Here is a 16,769-nt window from a genome sequence, read left to right on the forward strand (position 1 = left end):
CTGTCGGTCGAATGTCACTAGGTTATTTACGTCATTGTAGAGCGCCGTTATCTGTGCAACGATGAAAGAAGACACGAGTTGCATCCTAATAGAACCCCCAGAGAGCTTACTGACCCGAAGATCATTTAGAATACGTGATCAGGAGAAGCTGAATATTTCCGGTCCTTCCTGAAACCGGAAAACTATTCACCCAGACTTGGGTAATCAACACCGCTGCGACAAGCGGTGAAGCTAGGCATTCCATTTCAGACGTCCAAAGAGAAGGGAATCAATCTCGCTTTGTCAGCCTCAATAGACCATCTTCACGACTACAAATAGAAATAAATTTTTACCTTCAAAACTGTGGACTTCTCCAGCTAGGAGACAAAATGGATTCAGCTCTTAGCGAAACTGAAAGAAAATTGGAAGAAAATGGCTCATATTGGGATAATGTCGGCAACTACATGGGTATCCTCAGTGTCACCTTCTTCATGGTTACCATCCTCCAAATTTTAGCGAGTAAGTCTAAATCAATTTAAATTAATCACAAGTAAATTTTTAACAAAGTTCCATCTTATCTTTTTAGTGGTATGGGATTCACTGGGGAAGAATGTTGGGAAATCAAACAAATCAGTTTCTGCAAGAGAAGAAAACGAGCAAAAGCAAAATGCCGAAACCACGCGGATCTATGAAGCCCTGGAAAAATTAGCCAAAGTGTCCATTTCCAACAATTATTAATCAATTTCACGCTTAATATAATCATCGCCCACTGTTAATACATCTATTTAAATACATGGTGTTGTTCTAAGGAAATGTCTTTATTAGGTAAATCTTAACAAACCGGCCAGATTTTTTGCTGATTTGTTATGCCAATCTGTTGCAGTATTCCAGAAAGATAAATATGTGAACTAGAGTTTAATGGAGGGTTGAACGGGCAATCTTCCACGACGGGATCTTTTGGGTGGATTTTGCAAATGCTTGGGCACATATTTTGGATTGAAATCGTCCAATCGTTTCATTCCTGGAGCAGGATCTCCAGTTTCAAAGAATCGAATTTTCTTCTCCATTGGTCTCGTATCATGATCAATCTTTAAAAAAAAAGAGAAATAATTAGAACGTATTCTGAAAGCAATAAAAAAAGGCTTCCTTCGTTAAGATATACTTTGTAAATTTTCTCCCATTGATAAATTTCGTCCTTGAGGATATGGTTGGGTCGATTAGAGACCAAAAACTTAAAATTTTTTTCTGTCTTCTGACGCTTTTCAGTATCGCTGACATTTCCTATGTACAACTCGGGGCTCAAATATGGTCGCATGTTCACCTGGGGCTCAGTCGGTTTAATCAGGTAGAACTTGATCAAAGATTTAAGAACGTCGTCATTGAAACCTACATTTTTGAAAAAGGAAATGTGTTATAAAGAAAACCCTTCCATTTCCACGTTAATACCTTTGACTTGTCCATCTTCTATAATGTCATATAACTTCATTTCGTCAGTGCTAAAGCAAACATTTCGGTGGGGATTGGCGTCTCCAGAATGCTTGTTATAAAGCGCGCAAGTATTCAGCTGATACGCAGAAAATGAATAGTTTTGCCCATCGGTAATGATGGTCTGTGTGCTCAGCGGATACGTGAGTTCAGTATATGGCCCGAAACCTACCCAAAATGCAATACAGTACATTAAAAATTGCTAATAAATTCAGCTTCACGCAAGACGATAGCCTACCCAAGTAGCATGCTTGTGACAAGGTCCAAGCAAAGGAATGAAGAATAGCCTGAACGTGCAAAGCATCCTGATGATCAGACATGGACAATTCCTCGTCGCGTCTCTTCAAGTAACCACGGGACAAATAGGACATGTATCCGTGTTGAGTTTCAGTACCAGGCCAGAACCCTATGGGGATTAGATTGTTAAGATTTAAATTAAACTATCTCACATGAAATACTGGATACCTGGTACATTAACGGCACGACAAAATTTGTATTTGTATCCCATAACGCGTGGGTCGAGATTCCAGCTGGGAACGGTACCTTCCACACTAAGGCCACTATTTCTATCAAGTAGTTGAGGAAGTGGTTTGTTATGCCTCAAACTCAAGCGAGGACTTCCATAATATTGAATGGGTCTACCAAAATGAATGTTAAGCAATTGTTAAAATATAATTGATTGATTTGAGTTAGTTTCTGCACCTGTCAATGGGATCATCAGCTTTGCCCTTATGGAATTTTTCATTCTTTTCACGAATATTTTTCAAAACTTTGCCTGGCTCAATTCCTCCCAATGACCAAAAGGCTTCCAATCTTGGTTCATAATCAACTTCAGTTGTTTGAAGATCTTCATTGTGTTGGCTAAGTTGATTGACTAGTAATCTGTTAAGCAAAGGGATGAAATTCCTTGAACGTCTATCTGACTCTGTTGCTTCTGATTTGGTCTCTCCTTTTCGGTTGGTTCTATTAGATATCATTACTTCAAATGTATAACTTAATTTTATATGGAATTGTTTAAAGTTATATACCTTGGTGAGACATACTCAAACTCCTGAAGAAGTAAGTCATTGAGTTTGTCTTTAATAATAGGAAGTGACTTTAAAGCGATTTCATCCACATCATTGTAGAGTGAAGGAAGTTCATTGACAAGACAAGTCCTTGTTGCGAATTGAGTGAAAGGAAGGGCATTGTAGGAAATAACCCGTTCATACAAATTAAGAGCCCACCATCCATAATATTTGGGTGCATTTAGCTCAATTAGTTTTTCTTCGACTGTACCTAATTTTGTAATATTCTGGGCTATCTCTTCGATTTTTCTTTCTTTACGAGCCTCATAACTCAAATCCAAAATCGGTGGATAAACAGGCTTACTTTCATATTCACTTTCACTCGGTTGAAAATAGCTAGAAATTCTTCTACATTGTGAGATCAGTGATTTCTTAGTAGCTTCATTAGCTACAGAAAGTTTGAAGGCCATAATCCAAAATTATTGGACCGGTAGTTCACAATTTCACGCTGACCACATGTAAACAGACAGCCTTCTGTCTGTGATGGCGGCAACCGAGAATTAGTATATTTCGTGAAAATGAATCTTTAATTCGATTATTCAATATTAATTTGATTTCCCATAAAAAACTACTTCAAATTGTTAAAGAGACAAATTAAAGATTGAAATTCAAAATAATTTGACAAAAATATTTGAGCAACGTTGTACTGGCGGTGTTCTATTCGATTCGAATTTCTTCGAATTTTTTTTTTTCTCTTGACTTCCTCTTCTCCTCTTGACTTTCCTTTCATTTTCAGTCACAGACGGTCACAGATCTAGCTTTCGGCTTGGAAGTTAGACAGCAATTTACTGAGTTTGAATAAGCTTGATTACCTTGCTATACATTAAAAGTTGTTGTTTGACAACATTTGGTGCTTTATCTTAAGCTAGAATGGAAGAACATACTCTAATTTCTGCTCTACAGACAGATTTGACTTCTTCCAGAATTTCGGTGATCGGAGTCATTGTATTCGCTGAAAGACCTAAAGCAACTCCAACTAAATATGGTAATTGACTTTCTTTGAATTCTTTACTCATATTTTCGTGAGGCTAAAACCTGATTCCAAATTACTTTTGAACACAGCCACAACTGTAGCCACGAAGCGATACGTTTTCAACTTTACCATCTGCGACGAAAATCAAGACTCGATAAACGTGAGTTGCTGGGGCACTGTCGATTACGTGACGCCATTGTCTGACCTGTGCTTCATCGGTGCTCACGGTAACACACTTAATTAATCCTAAAATTAAAGAAAACTTTGAGAAACGTTTGTTTTTCGACAGTCAAAATATCGAACCCACGAGTAGTTGTCAGCGAAATGAAAAACATGGGCTTTCTACCCGAAGTTACCAGGTTTGTTGCTCGTTGCCAAGGTTGTTAAAATAAGTCTTACATTTTGAAATTTGATTCAGCGAACACCAACTTCATTTGGATCTACAATATTCATCGTCGATTGACACTTACGGTGACGATTACGACTACACCATCACCAACGCACTCGAAAATTCTTTCCACACTCCCCCAACATTGAGAGACCCATCGAAAAAGGTGTCGATAAGAGATTTGATGCTTGATACTAAACGTTCAGAAGGCGATTTCGTTATCCTCACTGCTGTAGTAGCTGAAGTATGAAGTTAATTTACAATGTTTTTATTTTGTTTGTCTAAAATTTTGTTTGCCTGCTTAGGTGGGTCCAATTTTGGATTTCAAGGTCAATGATCGCAAAGCCCGCCGCCAGGAGGTTAAATTCGTCGATCAATCAGATAAAGAAATGTTCATTACATTGGTACTATGGGATTCTGTTTGTCAAGTGTTTACGACGGAATGGAAACCCTTTGCTACCGGTAATGATGTAATAATACTTACTGAAATAAGAAAATTATATCTTTGCTTTATCGTCCAAGTTATGCAACTGACCAACGTGAAACTGCAAGTGGACAAGAACACGAACCGCAAGTTTTTAGCCACAACATCCCGCACTATCCTCACGATCGATCCAAATACGGAAGAGGGTTATCAATTAGCCAACTATGCAACTGAGCTCAATCCGGACGAACTGATGAACGCTTTCCTCCAGCAAATCCAGCCTGAACAATTCTTCCGTAAAATCAAATTCATAAACTAATGTTCTAGTAATTAAAATTCATACCACATTGTGTTTTAAGGTAACAAGGCTATCAAACAAGGAAATGTTGCTGCTCTGGGTGATTTTATTAGTCGAATTAGTCCAGGTGGTCGTGAGCAAGCTGTTCTTCATCATGTCATGATTATGACATTTAATTTGGATCGAGCAATCAGCGTCAAATGGTAACGACTTCTTCTCCCTTTCTTCCATATTGATCCTTTTAGCTGATCAAGTATTTATGTTACTGCAGTGGGCATTGCGGAAGACGGAGTGGATTTCTTGATCTGGATTTCAAGTCGGTTCCAATGTGCATCAACGAAACATGTCGCAATAAAGAATCCAACGACCAGCTTTACTTTGATTTCAACATTTCCATTGGCGACTCGACCGGATCGATGAAGTGGTTGCGCATTTCTGGCGACTTTGCTGTTCAAATACTCGGCCAAGTTACGGTATAAAGTCAAGGAACTTTGGTACTAAACTTGGCAATTGAATAATTTATTTGTTTTCCACAGCCGGAGCTCTTTATTTCGATGTCGGACGAAGACAAGATGGAATTGGTGAATCGTTTTTGGTTCGAGTTCTACGAGATTGGAATTCAAATTGAGCACCGAGTTAATGGAACGAAAAATATGAATGTGATTCATTTGGAGCCAGTCATTTTTGCCAAGCCATAAAACCTTGTGAAACGTTTTTCTCCATATTTTTGTACCCCAATATTTGAAATATTTTTTTTTTAGTTTATTATTTCGCAAAGTGAAATATTTTTTCAAGCCAAACACATTGAAGTCTTTATGTTTTCGTATAAACTCGCAGAGCAATAACAATACATTTTGTTCCAGTGTTATTCATCAACACCTTTGGTCTGCAAAAATATTAAATGTGAAACAAGAAAGGCAATTCTATAGCTTAAAAGTATATAGGCAGTATAGTGCGTAATAGTCGAACACAATCAAGCAGTCAAGCCACTAATGGAGCGTTAATTCACGACTGTTGACTGCCATTCTGAAGCATTTGGAAGAGTTTCGATTGCTGATTTTGCAAGAGCTGTAGAGCCGAGTGCAATCTTTCTACTTCAGATAGAATTTGCGCGTTGCTTTCTTGCAGGGAACGCTGCTGTTTGTTCTCTTGCACTCTCTGACAGGCATTTTGTATAATATCCTCGTCCAATCGGAATGTTCTCATTTGCTATATGCAATAAACCATTCGTCATCATCATCTAATCAATGTGATTATTAAGGAAAGATCTTACCTCGTTAGGATTATTGATGGGGGAGATCTGATTATTAATGTTGTTGCGGCGCGGATAGACAGTAAATGTCTTATTAGGAAGACATCGATAGAATAAGACTGCACTTTCAGCTCTTATGAAGCGACGCAGCGATTTACCACGCATGAGACTGGACAATGGACTAAAGGACGGACAATGTCGACGGATAAAGGCAAAAGGCGGCCAGTCGACCAGGAAATGAAAAGGATCGCCCAACAACATCGATTCCAGATAGGAAATTAATTCCACTCTTGAGACGTAACCGATAGTCTCAGCCTGAAAATAACAAATGAATTAATTAACTTGACACAAATTAACTAAAGAAAATGAATACCTTGCTCTGTATAGATTGGGTATCTGATACGGCCATACCGTTAAGTAGATTCAACAGGACAATTGTAATGAGAAAGAGGAAAGCCAAAAAGATGAATCGACTGACGAAGGGACTGGCATCAAAAGGTAAATCGCCATATTCCAATTCACCCGACATCATGGCAACCACTTTAAGCAGTGACACGGGAATATTGGTAAAAGCTGATTCTTTAGCTTCTTTGCCATCTTCCGCTTTATTCTCGCCACCAAAGACGATGAAGAAGCTCAAACCGAAGCCGATCAATAGGACGGAATACCAGAGGAGCAAACGCAGAAAAGTTAGCGATACGGTGGTGAACATGGTGACGAAAATGGAGAGCTGTGGGTGGCGACCGAGTAGAAGTAATCCTTCAGTCCATGCCAACAATATGGCGATAGCGGAGACGTGGCGCCACGGATCAGGATCGTCCCAATGGGCCAGCACCGCAACGGTGCATCCCATCATAACCAATTCAACGTAGTTTTCCGGACTGAAGAGATAGCGAAGTGGAGCGATGCCTAGCTGGAAAAACTCTCTAACTAGAAGGATCGTGATGAAAAATCCGAGCACGTACCACAAAATTGCCAGCGGGATCTTGAATGACAAATATACACCGTGAATAATTTAAATACAATTGAAAAAATAGGATAGATCTCTACCCGAAGGGATTCCGGTTCGTAGCCGGAATGGAGCAATAAAATGTAGGTGGATAGGACCAGCATGGTCAGTGCGTACACAAGGAGATTCATGTAATAGAATTTGCTGATATTGTGCCACTTGAGCATGAGAAAACTCGTCACTAATGGATGTTTAAGTAGATATTGGTGTTTGGTTGAAGTACTCAAATGCCAAAGAGCTTCACATTCTGGGAAAATCTTTTCTTCCTCATCTACAATTTACGAAAAGTTTAAAAAATAAAATTCATAAATAATCTAGATATTATTTACCTTGTGAATTGTGAAGGCTAATCGATTCAACCGCATCATTGTGGTTGGAAAATGTAATACCCGTTTCTGACGGTTGCAGCTGTTGAGGTGGATGAGGGATCGGCCTTGGAGGAGCCAGCAGCGAATAATCAAAAGTGATGCTAAAGTTTTGTGATGACACATCTTCTCCGTCTTTCGATCGAATACACGAATCGAGAAATGTTTCCAACGTTGACGGCATTATCCTCTTGACGGCCGTCTCTCCCAATTGGTTTTTAATGCCCAGGTTGGCCCCACTGCTGAGTAATTGCAGCACAGCCTCCTCCACTCCTAAAATCGATAAAAAGGGTTCGTATTATTGAATAGACCGTGACCAATGCAATCAATGTGCAAGGCCATTATGTTGAGAGCTTGACTTAATAAAGATGAAACCTTAATGATCCTTAATAGGGTTTTTAGATGTATATACCAGAGAGGGCGGCATAATGGAGCGACGTGTTGCCAAAAGCGTCTTGCGCATTGACGTTGACCGATGAGAAAGTAGTGCTGCTGCCTGGGTCACGAGACTGGATACTGGAAGACGAGACCAGAATATGGAGGCACTGAACGTAACGAGCTTTTTCATCTGCGCTGTTGGCGTCGTGCAGTTTTTGAGCGATTTTGTGCAGTGCAGTCTGACCGGTATGAACGTGATCGACGGCGTCTAGAAGAATGTGGGGATGATACACCAACATCCTGACAATTTCAACATTACCCTGTCAAACGAAAAGGATTCATTTTAATCATGTCACTGTTTTACGTCAGAGTATAGATATAGCCACTAACTCTGAGGACTGCTTCCATTAAAGCCGGAGTGGAACTCATGTTGCTAAATGAAATGCATGATTTTGATACAGATAGAATAAATTGATTGATACAGATCAGAATAAATAAATGCAAAATCAAACCTGGTTTGATTTGGATCAACTCTCGCTGCCAGTAGAGAAGAAACTGCCCAAGGCATCTGCCATTTACATCTAAATATATCTCCATTTAATACATATTGATGAAATCGTCATTTATGATTAACTTACGCATATTGAAGAAGAGTTGGATTGTGATCTGATGTTGACGTGCTCAAGTTGACACTCGTGCCCACGCCACCTGCAACCCCAACAATATCCTCTCAATGACAATGGCCTCAAATTTAAACTTTTACATAGGTCCCAAGACACTCATTATGAATACTTAATACATCACAAAAGAGAAAATGACAAGCAATGAGTCTTTATATGCTTTCAAGTTATTACGACACACTAATGACAGGCTATTGCTAAATTTAAGCAGTTGACTTTATATTACATCGTCTGCCGACTCATTATGACCCGTATCCAATTGATAATTACAGACTTATGGTAAGTTTAATATACCTGCTTGAACCGTGTCTAAAAGAGATTGAAAACGCTCCTGGTTACTATTTCTCAGAGCTTTCCAAATTTCAGATTCTAAATAGTCGCTGTTGATCTCGTCGGGATTATTATTAGCTGCACGTTCATCTTCGGGATACTCGGCCAGTAAATCTGGCATTTTCTCCTATGTAATTAATTCGTGAATTCATTAATGTTTTATTACATGTATACTTGTGCAACTTGTACGCGTACATACTTCCATCGCTCGGCGGACATGTTGATTAACGACGGCGCCGGCCTGAAATAATTTCTTAACCACTTGGTTCAAGTTCTTGTGAACGGCAAGTTCCAGCGGAGTGGCTTCGCCATTATCTTGAATGTTGATGTCAATTGCCGGTTGAGATAGCAGCAAATCGAAATACGACCACCGGAATTCTTCGAATCCGCTTTTATTCCATTGGCCTATGAGGATGTGCAAAGGTGTACGACCTTCACCTTCACGCTGATTGACATTAGCTCCGAATCTTAAAAGAAGCTCGAGGCTTTCTGGTCGGTTGTTCTTCATCGCCAGATGGATGGACGAGAGTTTCCTCTTGGTGTTGAAATCGTTCACCTCCGCTCCGGCGTCCAATAAAAGCTCCACAAAAGCCAGCAGTCCCTTTTGAACAGCTAGCTGAAGACACGTAATATCGTGCGGGAATCCATGGACTTTGTTGATCTACATGATCGTGAATTTTTTTAAAAAAAAAGATACGATGATTGAGTGATATGGACAAAAAAAAGCCATTTTGTACTCGAATTCCATTGGGCACTTTGCCTGATTTGAATCGTGATCTAGTGTAGGATAAAAGACGCTCTACAGGGGGGCTGGAATATATCCGCGTGAGCGTGACTAGAGGGTAGGGCACTAAGAAAACCATCTGTTATGCAGACGGGGCAAAAAATGTATAAGTGAGTTTAACATTCTCCACTAAAAATAGGTATAATTTCATCAACTGTTGAGAGTTTCTCGAACCCGAACAACATATGCTGGATCGACTCTCTCTCTCATAGTTTATTTACCTTTGATGTAAACACTACTCCGCCTGTTTTAATACGTGTGTATATGTTTGCGCAAGCTCTAAAAGCCCTCGGAAATTAGATCGCGGCGGATGAAGATGCGTAGCTTGTCATTCAACAATAATAATTGTCATCACCGGAGATCAACCGGCCCCTTTTTGGGTTAAATTTATAAAACATTCAGACAGGATATGGGCGTGATAAGGTTGGAAATGGAGGTCATGTCGCACTCTACATATATATACTAGCTCTCTGTCTATTATTAACGATGCACTTTATCGATTCTGTTTTTGTTCCACCTACATATTTTCACGAGGATAAACGAATATAGCGAAAAAGGCGTTGACTAAAGGTCCGCCATATTTGGGAGATTTAATCAGATCCGCCCTTCTTCTTTTTCCTCGATCTGATATCATCAACATTTTTGGAATCTCTTTTTTCTTTAAATGAAATGCAGAAAAAGAAAGAAAATCTTGTTTCGACAAAATGGAGAAAAACTTTTTACATTTTCATTTGGATGAACTTTCTGCTCGTTCAACCTTTGACCAAGTCACGCGTGACCAATTATTTGAAAACCCATTTTTTTTCTTTTCCTTCCAGCTCCGGATATACACACGAACCCTTGGGGTCTATTTCGTGCGACTCGTCTTTCAAACACTGAACTTTCGTGTCAGCTGTAATACGATGATTGTGTTTAGTCTACACAATTTTTCTGACGAATAGAAAACACATAAGGAAGGAAGAGAATAACCTCATCCGGCGTGGCTGTCGATAAGATGCCAGTGAATGTCTCGATTTCTTCTTGCTGGATGGATTGAAGTAACTTGGCCGACCGATCCGATTTGCTGTTTCGTCGCTCCATTATTGCGCGTGGAATTGTTTTATTTCAAAATGGTGAGAAAACTTTGGTCCGGTCAAGATAATATAAACAGCCGGGAGCTGTGGCCGATGACACAGGTGGTGTTCCCAACGAGTTGAACTGGTTCTCACGGTCAGCTATATGAATTAAAAAAAGAACAGGTTCACTGCAGCGAAGACTCTGTCACCTGATTATTATTTTTAAAACTTAAATGAGAATTCTATGTGCAGTGTGTGGCAGGCGTGACCACACCTTGCAACGTAAATGCCACAGCGAGTAACCGGATCGAGCACTTTATCCGATAGGCACTCGATTCACAATACACACACACCGACCGTCAGATCTTCTTTTGCTCCAGCACTCACAGACGAGGAGGGTAAATAAAACCGCGCATGATCGGTTTCTATCCAAGTCGATTTTTCTTCTTCTTGGCGATCTTCCACAATCAATAAAATTCCTCCTTCCTCTTTTTGTTGGAACAAATTAGAACCGGACACACGGGGACATGTTAACACATCACCCAAAGCGAATGGTATGACGGGCACAAGTAAAATTCACAGAGACCGACTCGCGCGCGCGTGCCGTTCTGGTTACGCGCTGCCGACCAACTGGAAACTTTTTGGTAACAAACGCTTTCGTTGCAGCAGTGGTTCCAGTTTATATACCTTGGCTTATATATCGTTGTCGACAATGAGAAATATTTTATTTCTTTTTTTTTTTTTTTTGTTAAGTTCCACCCACATCATCCCAACGGGAGAACAAGACAAACGGTGCACATCCCTTTACTTTCGTTGGGAAAGTCTCTCGGGATGTGGATTCACGAACGGGAAACTTCTGGAAATCGATTACGTGGCTTAAACTATCGATCTGAATGAACAAGGTTTTTTAAAAAATCATTAATCTCTTAGTTTAAAATTTGCAATTGCAAAAGAGAATTTTTTCTTATTATTTTAAAATAATTTGCTGTTCTAAAACTGTTTAGATTAAAAGATTTATGTTAATGTCAGTTTTATGTTTATTTCATCGTTTAATAAGTTAGCCGCCAGGTGGCTTTAACTTGTTTACATTTGAAGTTGCATGGGGTATTACTTTTAATTGGATTTTATTACGCAAAAGAGCTTAATATATTTAGTTTTTTTAGTCGAGGTGTGTACTACGTGAGGGAAAATATTATCAAAACATTCGTGGTACGTACGTTTCATCACTACATATAGGTCACCAGTCGACGTTTCAAGGTGTCAGCAACGTTTGAGGTTTTCATCGTTGTAATTGTGTGTAGTTGGCACAGTTATAATCTAGATGCGCTTAGAGAATAGACGAACTTTGATTACTGCCGTCTCTCTTCTTAGTTATTGGAGCGGAATTCAAAAATTTTCAGCCATGGCCTGGAGATCCCACGGTGTCAACAACCATGACTTGGTTGCACAACTCAAGCGTAATTTCTTGTTTCATTTAATGAAAAATAGGATAATAATTACCTTATTTTAATTGCTGGCAGGTAATCGTGTCATCCAAAGTCATGAAGTGGAATCGGCAATGAATCTAGTAGACAGGCAACACTATTCTCAAAACAATCCTTACATGGATGCCCCTCAGGGCATCGGATATGGAGCAACCATCAGTGCCCCTCACATGGTGATATTTAACTCTTTCAATCATTCCTTTCATGCAAATTAACTGTGTGTGGTACTTTTCAGCATGCTGCGGTTCTTGAAGCGTTGAAAGATCATCTGCTGCACGGAACCAAAGCCCTTGATGTTGGATCAGGATCTGGTTACCTCACTGTCTGCATGGCCCTGATGGTATTCCATTGCAGATCATATATTGACTTTTCCAATTCAAGCAATTTCATCTATTTTAATTTTTAGATGGGCGAAAAAGGGCGGGTGACTGGCATCGACCATATAAAAGGTCTTGTAGATGAGTCTCTGGCTAACGTCAAGAAAGATAAAGTTGCGCTGAGTCTTTTACACTCGAAACGTATTCAATTGTTAGGTAAAGAGTCATAGATTTCAACAGTACAAGAAAAAAACATAAATATAATTGTGATTCAGTTGGAGACGGGCGCAAAGGTTACCCTGAAGAAGGTCCTTTCGACGCCATTCACGTTGGAGCTGCTGTTCCAACTTTGCCTTACGAGGTGGGTAAATAAACATTCAAACAAATCAAGTGTTAATAACGACTGATTTTTCGTCAAAAAACATTTATAAATCGGCAGTTGATGGCTCAACTGAAACCAGGCGGTCGGCTAGTCGTTCCGGTGGGTCCTGAAGGCGGCAACCAATCGCTGGAACAAATCGACAAAAGAAAGGACGGCTCATTCGAGCATAAATCCTTGATGGGCGTCATTTACGTCCCTTTGACTGATAAGGATCAACAATGGCCGTACTAAGCGGATGTCCGACGAATCCTTTCTCAAAAGTGTTTTATGAATTATCATTTTCCATGTCTGAATTTCGCTGTTCAGTGAAAACAAATGATTCAAGACAATCAAATAACATGCATACAAGAAGCGATTCCTAATGGGCCATTCTGGCTGAGGATAATACGGAGTCCATTCAATTTTTATAACAAATTTTTCAATTTTTATTAAAGCACTTCTTTTTCATTACACAAGGGGTTTTACAATTGATCAGCAACTTTTCGTAAGGGCAGCACGGGAAAATTATAATTTTTTTTTTTTTTCATTTTGTGGTTTATTAATTAAAGCTAATAATTTCTCTATAATATTAGGAGAAGATGAGGTGATGATGGAAGGGACATGGCAAATGGGGGGAGGGGCGAGTAAAATAATTACGAAATGACAGTGATTAAGCGTAAAGAATTTCCCCCGAAAACGAATAAAACGTTATTACAATTTTTAAAGAAAAGAAAAAAAACACGGAGACAATTCATGTACGATATTGTACGCGGTTGCACGCCGGAAGAGAAACTTTTGTTTTTACGTATAAACGAAGGTTTTTCCTCACATGACATACTGAGAATCATTTAAAGTTTAAATTCATCAAGGCTTTGCACTATGATTGGCCGAGGGGCGACATGAATATTAATTAGCATATCAGAAAAGTATGTGGAAAAGTGAAATAATGAGAAGGAAAAAAAAAACGACACGATAAATTATTAAGACGCTGTCCTCGCGCGTACAAAATTCCGTATTTAATTACAAACCGATATAACGTATTATTCTTTTTTAAAAAAAAGGAATTGTGATTTCCCGCTTCGAAATACTATTTAATAAATGAAGAAATGTGTGCGCGTTTTTTTTCTAACTGTTGTAAATCATACAACGCAATTTGGCTGTTTCGTTCTTGAGATTGGCCAATTCGAAGCGGAGCTTGAGGTTCTCCTGTTCGAGGAAGGCGGCCCGGATGGCGATTTCATCTTCTTTGGCACGTCGGGCGTCACGGGATCTCTTGGCAGCTTCATTATTCTTCCTTCGCCTCTCCCAATAGGCTTCGTCTTTGATCTCTTCGCCGTTACGGCCTCGCTTCTTGCCTCCGCTGCCATTCGACGACGAATTGCCAGAAGTGGTGGCAGCCATGGCCGAAACGGACATCATTCCTCCTCCCCCGGGTGACGTACCCAATAAAGATAAATCTCCAACGTTGTTATTAATGGCAGGAGATTTGATCCCTCCACTAGGTACGTGGATCGAATCGTTGGCTGAATGCTCGGAATCATCGTCGTTGCTAATCAGCCGCATGTCCGTCACAGAAACAGTTCCGCGAATGTGAGTCGCTTCAGGGACGTCACTGTCGTTTCCATTGTGACCTATTAAACGTAGACCATTAAATACCTATTTGACACAACAAAAGAATATGTAAATTACCATGAACGGTTCCATCATCGCTGTCGCCATTGACGCTGCTGGGACGGCTATTGCCATTTTCATTGATGCTTTTGCGTTTCGACTTTGTGGCGTTGACCTGCGACAACATTTGGCGACGGAATTCAGCGTACGCGTCATTAGACGCTTGGGTCATGACAGTTTCTTCGCCAGCATTGTGATTGCCGGCCATAGGCAGGCCGTAAAGACCCAACGGTAGACTCATTGGATCACGCGGATAAGCTGTTTAAATAAAATGATTAAAATACAAAATTCCAAATGTTTGAAATTCAAATTTTTATTACCTTTAAATGGTCGAGGATTTTTGCCACCTTTTCCACCATTAGTGACTGCGGCTAAATTGGAAAGTAGTTGGGTAGTTGCGGCAGTAATAGCCGGATCGATTCCGCCGTTGACAGCGTTCCTGTTGTTCTGCAGAGCCGCCAATGGCCCATAGATGGCGCTAAGAGCTGCGGGTAAAGGAGACGTCACTTGCGGCATCCGGTTGGGTTGTTGTGGCTGTTGCTGGATTTCACGCGGTTGTTGGGCAAGGGGAGATCCGCCGAGCGGACTTTTAGGTGCCATGGGCGGTTCATTGTCTGATTGAGGCGAATTAGAACACAAATCCGATACTCCGCTCTCACTCGAATGACTGGTGGCCGGCATCGCCCAGCTGGGCGTCGGGAAATGCCCGTGTAGACTATGATGAAGTTGAACCTGATGATGATCGTGACCATTGCTCGGCCTCACGGCAACTTTAGCCGTGATTTTAGGTTCAGGTTTCTTGGCCGAAAAATCCAATGGCTGATCTTCACCATCTTCCAATTCCGGATGAACATCCTCGTCGTCATGGTAACGGTCGTCCATGTATTCTCCACTCTCAGCTGCATCAAAATGATACATTGTAATTCAATCCAAACTTTAAGTTAATATGCTAATTATACCTTTAATGGACACGTGATGATGAGATAATGAAGCTCGTTGTTGCTGTTGTTGAATTTGACCAAAAATGCTGAAACGAACTGGCCGGGGTCGTTCTTCATCACAGTGTTGAGTTTCTTCTCCTCTGCTCGACATCTTTTAAACCTAAATCGCAAATCAATTAAAATTCCAATTCCACCACGAGGTATATTAGTCATCTTACCTTGGGAGGTGGGGAATAGGTATTCCGTAATGAAGAGTGAAACAAAAACCAACAAGTTTTGAAATAGTCGAAACAGTTTTTGATTAAATGATGATATTTTCAAGTTTGGTTTTCAAGGTTCGCGAATATTGCGACTAGCCTGTGCGGTTGGCAAAGTTCGACTGACGAAAAAAGGTTGCACACGCGCACGGGTTGAGAACTGTTCGAGGTCATAGCTGAAGGCTTGACCTCGTAATGGCTCTAAAAAAAGGGGGAAGGGGAGGGACCGCCCCCTTTCTTTCTCCTACCAAAGCATGTGTGTCTCCTCCTTTTTTCTCTCCCACCCCCCTCTTTTTTAAACCCTATGTGGTAATGCTGCTGCAAACGTATATAGGGTCAAACAAGGGGAAAGGAGGAGAAAGGAGGGGGGAGAAACAATATGACCTAAGGTCATATGGGATTCATAATGCCCTCGAGGCTTTTCAGTTTTCTCTCTGCACACACATTTTCTCTTAACTAAATTTTCAGATTCGATTAGGTTAGAACATAATTTTGTATTAAGAAAGAAAGGGTGACGTCATTTTACCGTTTGAGACTAATCGTATCGTCTAGGTGGTTGCGTATATCGATTAATAATATTTTTGTTGACAGTCGCCATGGAAATCAAAATGGCCGACTAGGAAAATTAGATAGGACTAAAAAATATCACATGAGCATGATAATTCAGTTAACCGGCCAGACTTTTTGTGTGTGTTCTCAAATTCGTTTCGCGTTATCCTGTTGTTCGAAAATAGAAACTTGGTAATGTTGGGATTCTAACGGAACATTTCGAGTTGCACACACGCGGCGGGGGTGGTGGGTTAGCCCAGTTGATGGAAAAAAGGAAAATAAAGAAAGCTGCTGGTCAAGATGGAGAAAATGGATGGAGAGAACCCTCAGTTATTAGAGAAGAATAAAGAAGAAAAACGAGGTCAACCAGGCCAATGACCGATCGACCATCCAGCAGCAGCATCTTTCAAAATGTCTGCTTTATATTTGAACTTGTCTATTCGTCGACTGACCTCAGGTCGATGACCGTTTTTCTTTTAGATCTACAGGGGTCTATCATAAGGAGAGCACAGCATCTGCTATAAGCCAAAAGAATATACTATAATAATAATAAGTGTTTCAGTTTACAGAGTAGCAATCCGACCGGAAGGTTTTCTCTACTCGTGTGGATGGAACAGGTCACCGACCTGCTAAAATCATCTCGCGCGATCTTTTTCGTTCAACTGGTTTTTATTCTCCGTGTGTGTTGAAAACCAAAAATGGCACAATAAATAATCCAAAGT

The 16,769-nt window shown here is 40.3% G+C and overlaps 5 protein-coding genes and 1 long non-coding RNA gene across 12 annotated transcripts; 3 read left to right on the top strand and 3 right to left on the bottom strand.

Annotated features, from left to right (window-relative positions):
- The first annotated feature begins 215 nt into the window (after nt 1-215).
- Nucleotides 216-787, top strand: LOC124202274. The gene is made up of 2 exons (XR_006878027.1): nt 216-498; nt 566-787. It is a non-coding gene; the product is annotated as an uncharacterized LOC124202274 (long non-coding RNA).
- Nucleotides 779-3,024, bottom strand: LOC124202270 (28S ribosomal protein S30, mitochondrial-like). The gene is made up of 7 exons (XM_046598578.1): nt 2,493-3,024; nt 2,167-2,427; nt 1,930-2,102; nt 1,703-1,870; nt 1,426-1,632; nt 1,142-1,365; nt 779-1,067 (listed from the first exon to the last, which is right to left on the bottom strand). The coding sequence occupies exons 1-7, from the start codon at nt 2,939-2,941 to the stop codon at nt 888-890; spliced, it is 1,662 nt and encodes a 553-aa protein (XP_046454534.1). The 5' UTR covers nt 2,942-3,024; the 3' UTR covers nt 779-887.
- Nucleotides 3,025-3,251: 227 nt separating this feature from the next.
- Nucleotides 3,252-5,312, top strand: LOC124202272 (meiosis-specific with OB domain-containing protein-like). Its single transcript, XM_046598580.1, has 9 exons — nt 3,252-3,516; nt 3,594-3,731; nt 3,794-3,863; nt 3,923-4,136; nt 4,198-4,354; nt 4,415-4,612; nt 4,676-4,817; nt 4,886-5,087; nt 5,151-5,312. The coding sequence occupies exons 1-9, from the start codon at nt 3,402-3,404 to the stop codon at nt 5,310-5,312; spliced, it is 1,398 nt and encodes a 465-aa protein (XP_046454536.1). The 5' UTR covers nt 3,252-3,401.
- A 42-nt stretch (nt 5,313-5,354) lies between these two features.
- Nucleotides 5,355-11,297, bottom strand: LOC124202265 (transient receptor potential cation channel protein painless-like). Of its 3 annotated transcripts, none has more exons than XM_046598567.1 (13): nt 10,742-11,288; nt 10,382-10,626; nt 8,828-9,289; nt 8,593-8,755; nt 8,257-8,326; nt 8,131-8,199; nt 8,009-8,051; nt 7,653-7,938; nt 7,205-7,513; nt 6,917-7,146; nt 6,240-6,851; nt 5,888-6,181; nt 5,355-5,823 (listed from the first exon to the last, which is right to left on the bottom strand). In XM_046598567.1, exons 2-13 carry the CDS (start codon nt 10,490-10,492, stop codon nt 5,620-5,622), a joined length of 2,853 nt encoding a protein of 950 aa, XP_046454523.1. In that variant the 5' UTR covers nt 10,493-10,626; nt 10,742-11,288; the 3' UTR covers nt 5,355-5,619. The 3 variants fall into 3 exon arrangements, with proteins under 3 accessions (XP_046454523.1, XP_046454525.1, XP_046454524.1); XM_046598569.1 differs by having other exon boundaries at nt 10,825-11,277; XM_046598568.1 differs by having other exon boundaries at nt 10,382-11,297.
- Nucleotides 11,298-11,514: 217 nt separating this feature from the next.
- On the top strand, nt 11,515-13,005 carry LOC124202278 (protein-L-isoaspartate(D-aspartate) O-methyltransferase-like). 5 transcript variants are annotated; one of them, XM_046598588.1, is made up of 7 exons: nt 11,515-11,676; nt 11,839-11,924; nt 11,988-12,124; nt 12,187-12,291; nt 12,358-12,484; nt 12,544-12,629; nt 12,708-13,005. In XM_046598588.1, exons 2-7 carry the CDS (start codon nt 11,870-11,872, stop codon nt 12,879-12,881), a joined length of 684 nt encoding a protein of 227 aa, XP_046454544.1. In that variant the 5' UTR covers nt 11,515-11,676; nt 11,839-11,869; the 3' UTR covers nt 12,882-13,005. The 5 variants fall into 5 exon arrangements, with proteins under 5 accessions (XP_046454544.1, XP_046454542.1, XP_046454545.1 ...); XM_046598586.1 differs by having other exon boundaries at nt 11,519-11,676; nt 11,769-11,924; XM_046598589.1 differs by having other exon boundaries at nt 11,520-11,760.
- Nucleotides 13,006-13,385: 380 nt separating this feature from the next.
- LOC124202277 (protein giant-like) lies at nt 13,386-15,639 on the bottom strand. Its single transcript, XM_046598584.1, has 5 exons — nt 15,460-15,639; nt 15,260-15,401; nt 14,621-15,199; nt 14,319-14,558; nt 13,386-14,260 (listed from the first exon to the last, which is right to left on the bottom strand). Exons 2-5 carry the CDS (start codon nt 15,390-15,392, stop codon nt 13,755-13,757), a joined length of 1,458 nt encoding a protein of 485 aa, XP_046454540.1. The 5' UTR covers nt 15,393-15,401; nt 15,460-15,639; the 3' UTR covers nt 13,386-13,754.
- Nucleotides 15,640-16,769: the final 1,130 nt, after the last annotated feature.

Source organism: Daphnia pulex, chromosome 9 (assembly GCF_021134715.1).
Source record: "Daphnia pulex isolate KAP4 chromosome 9, ASM2113471v1".
Taxonomy (NCBI): domain Eukaryota; kingdom Metazoa; phylum Arthropoda; class Branchiopoda; order Diplostraca; family Daphniidae; genus Daphnia; species Daphnia pulex.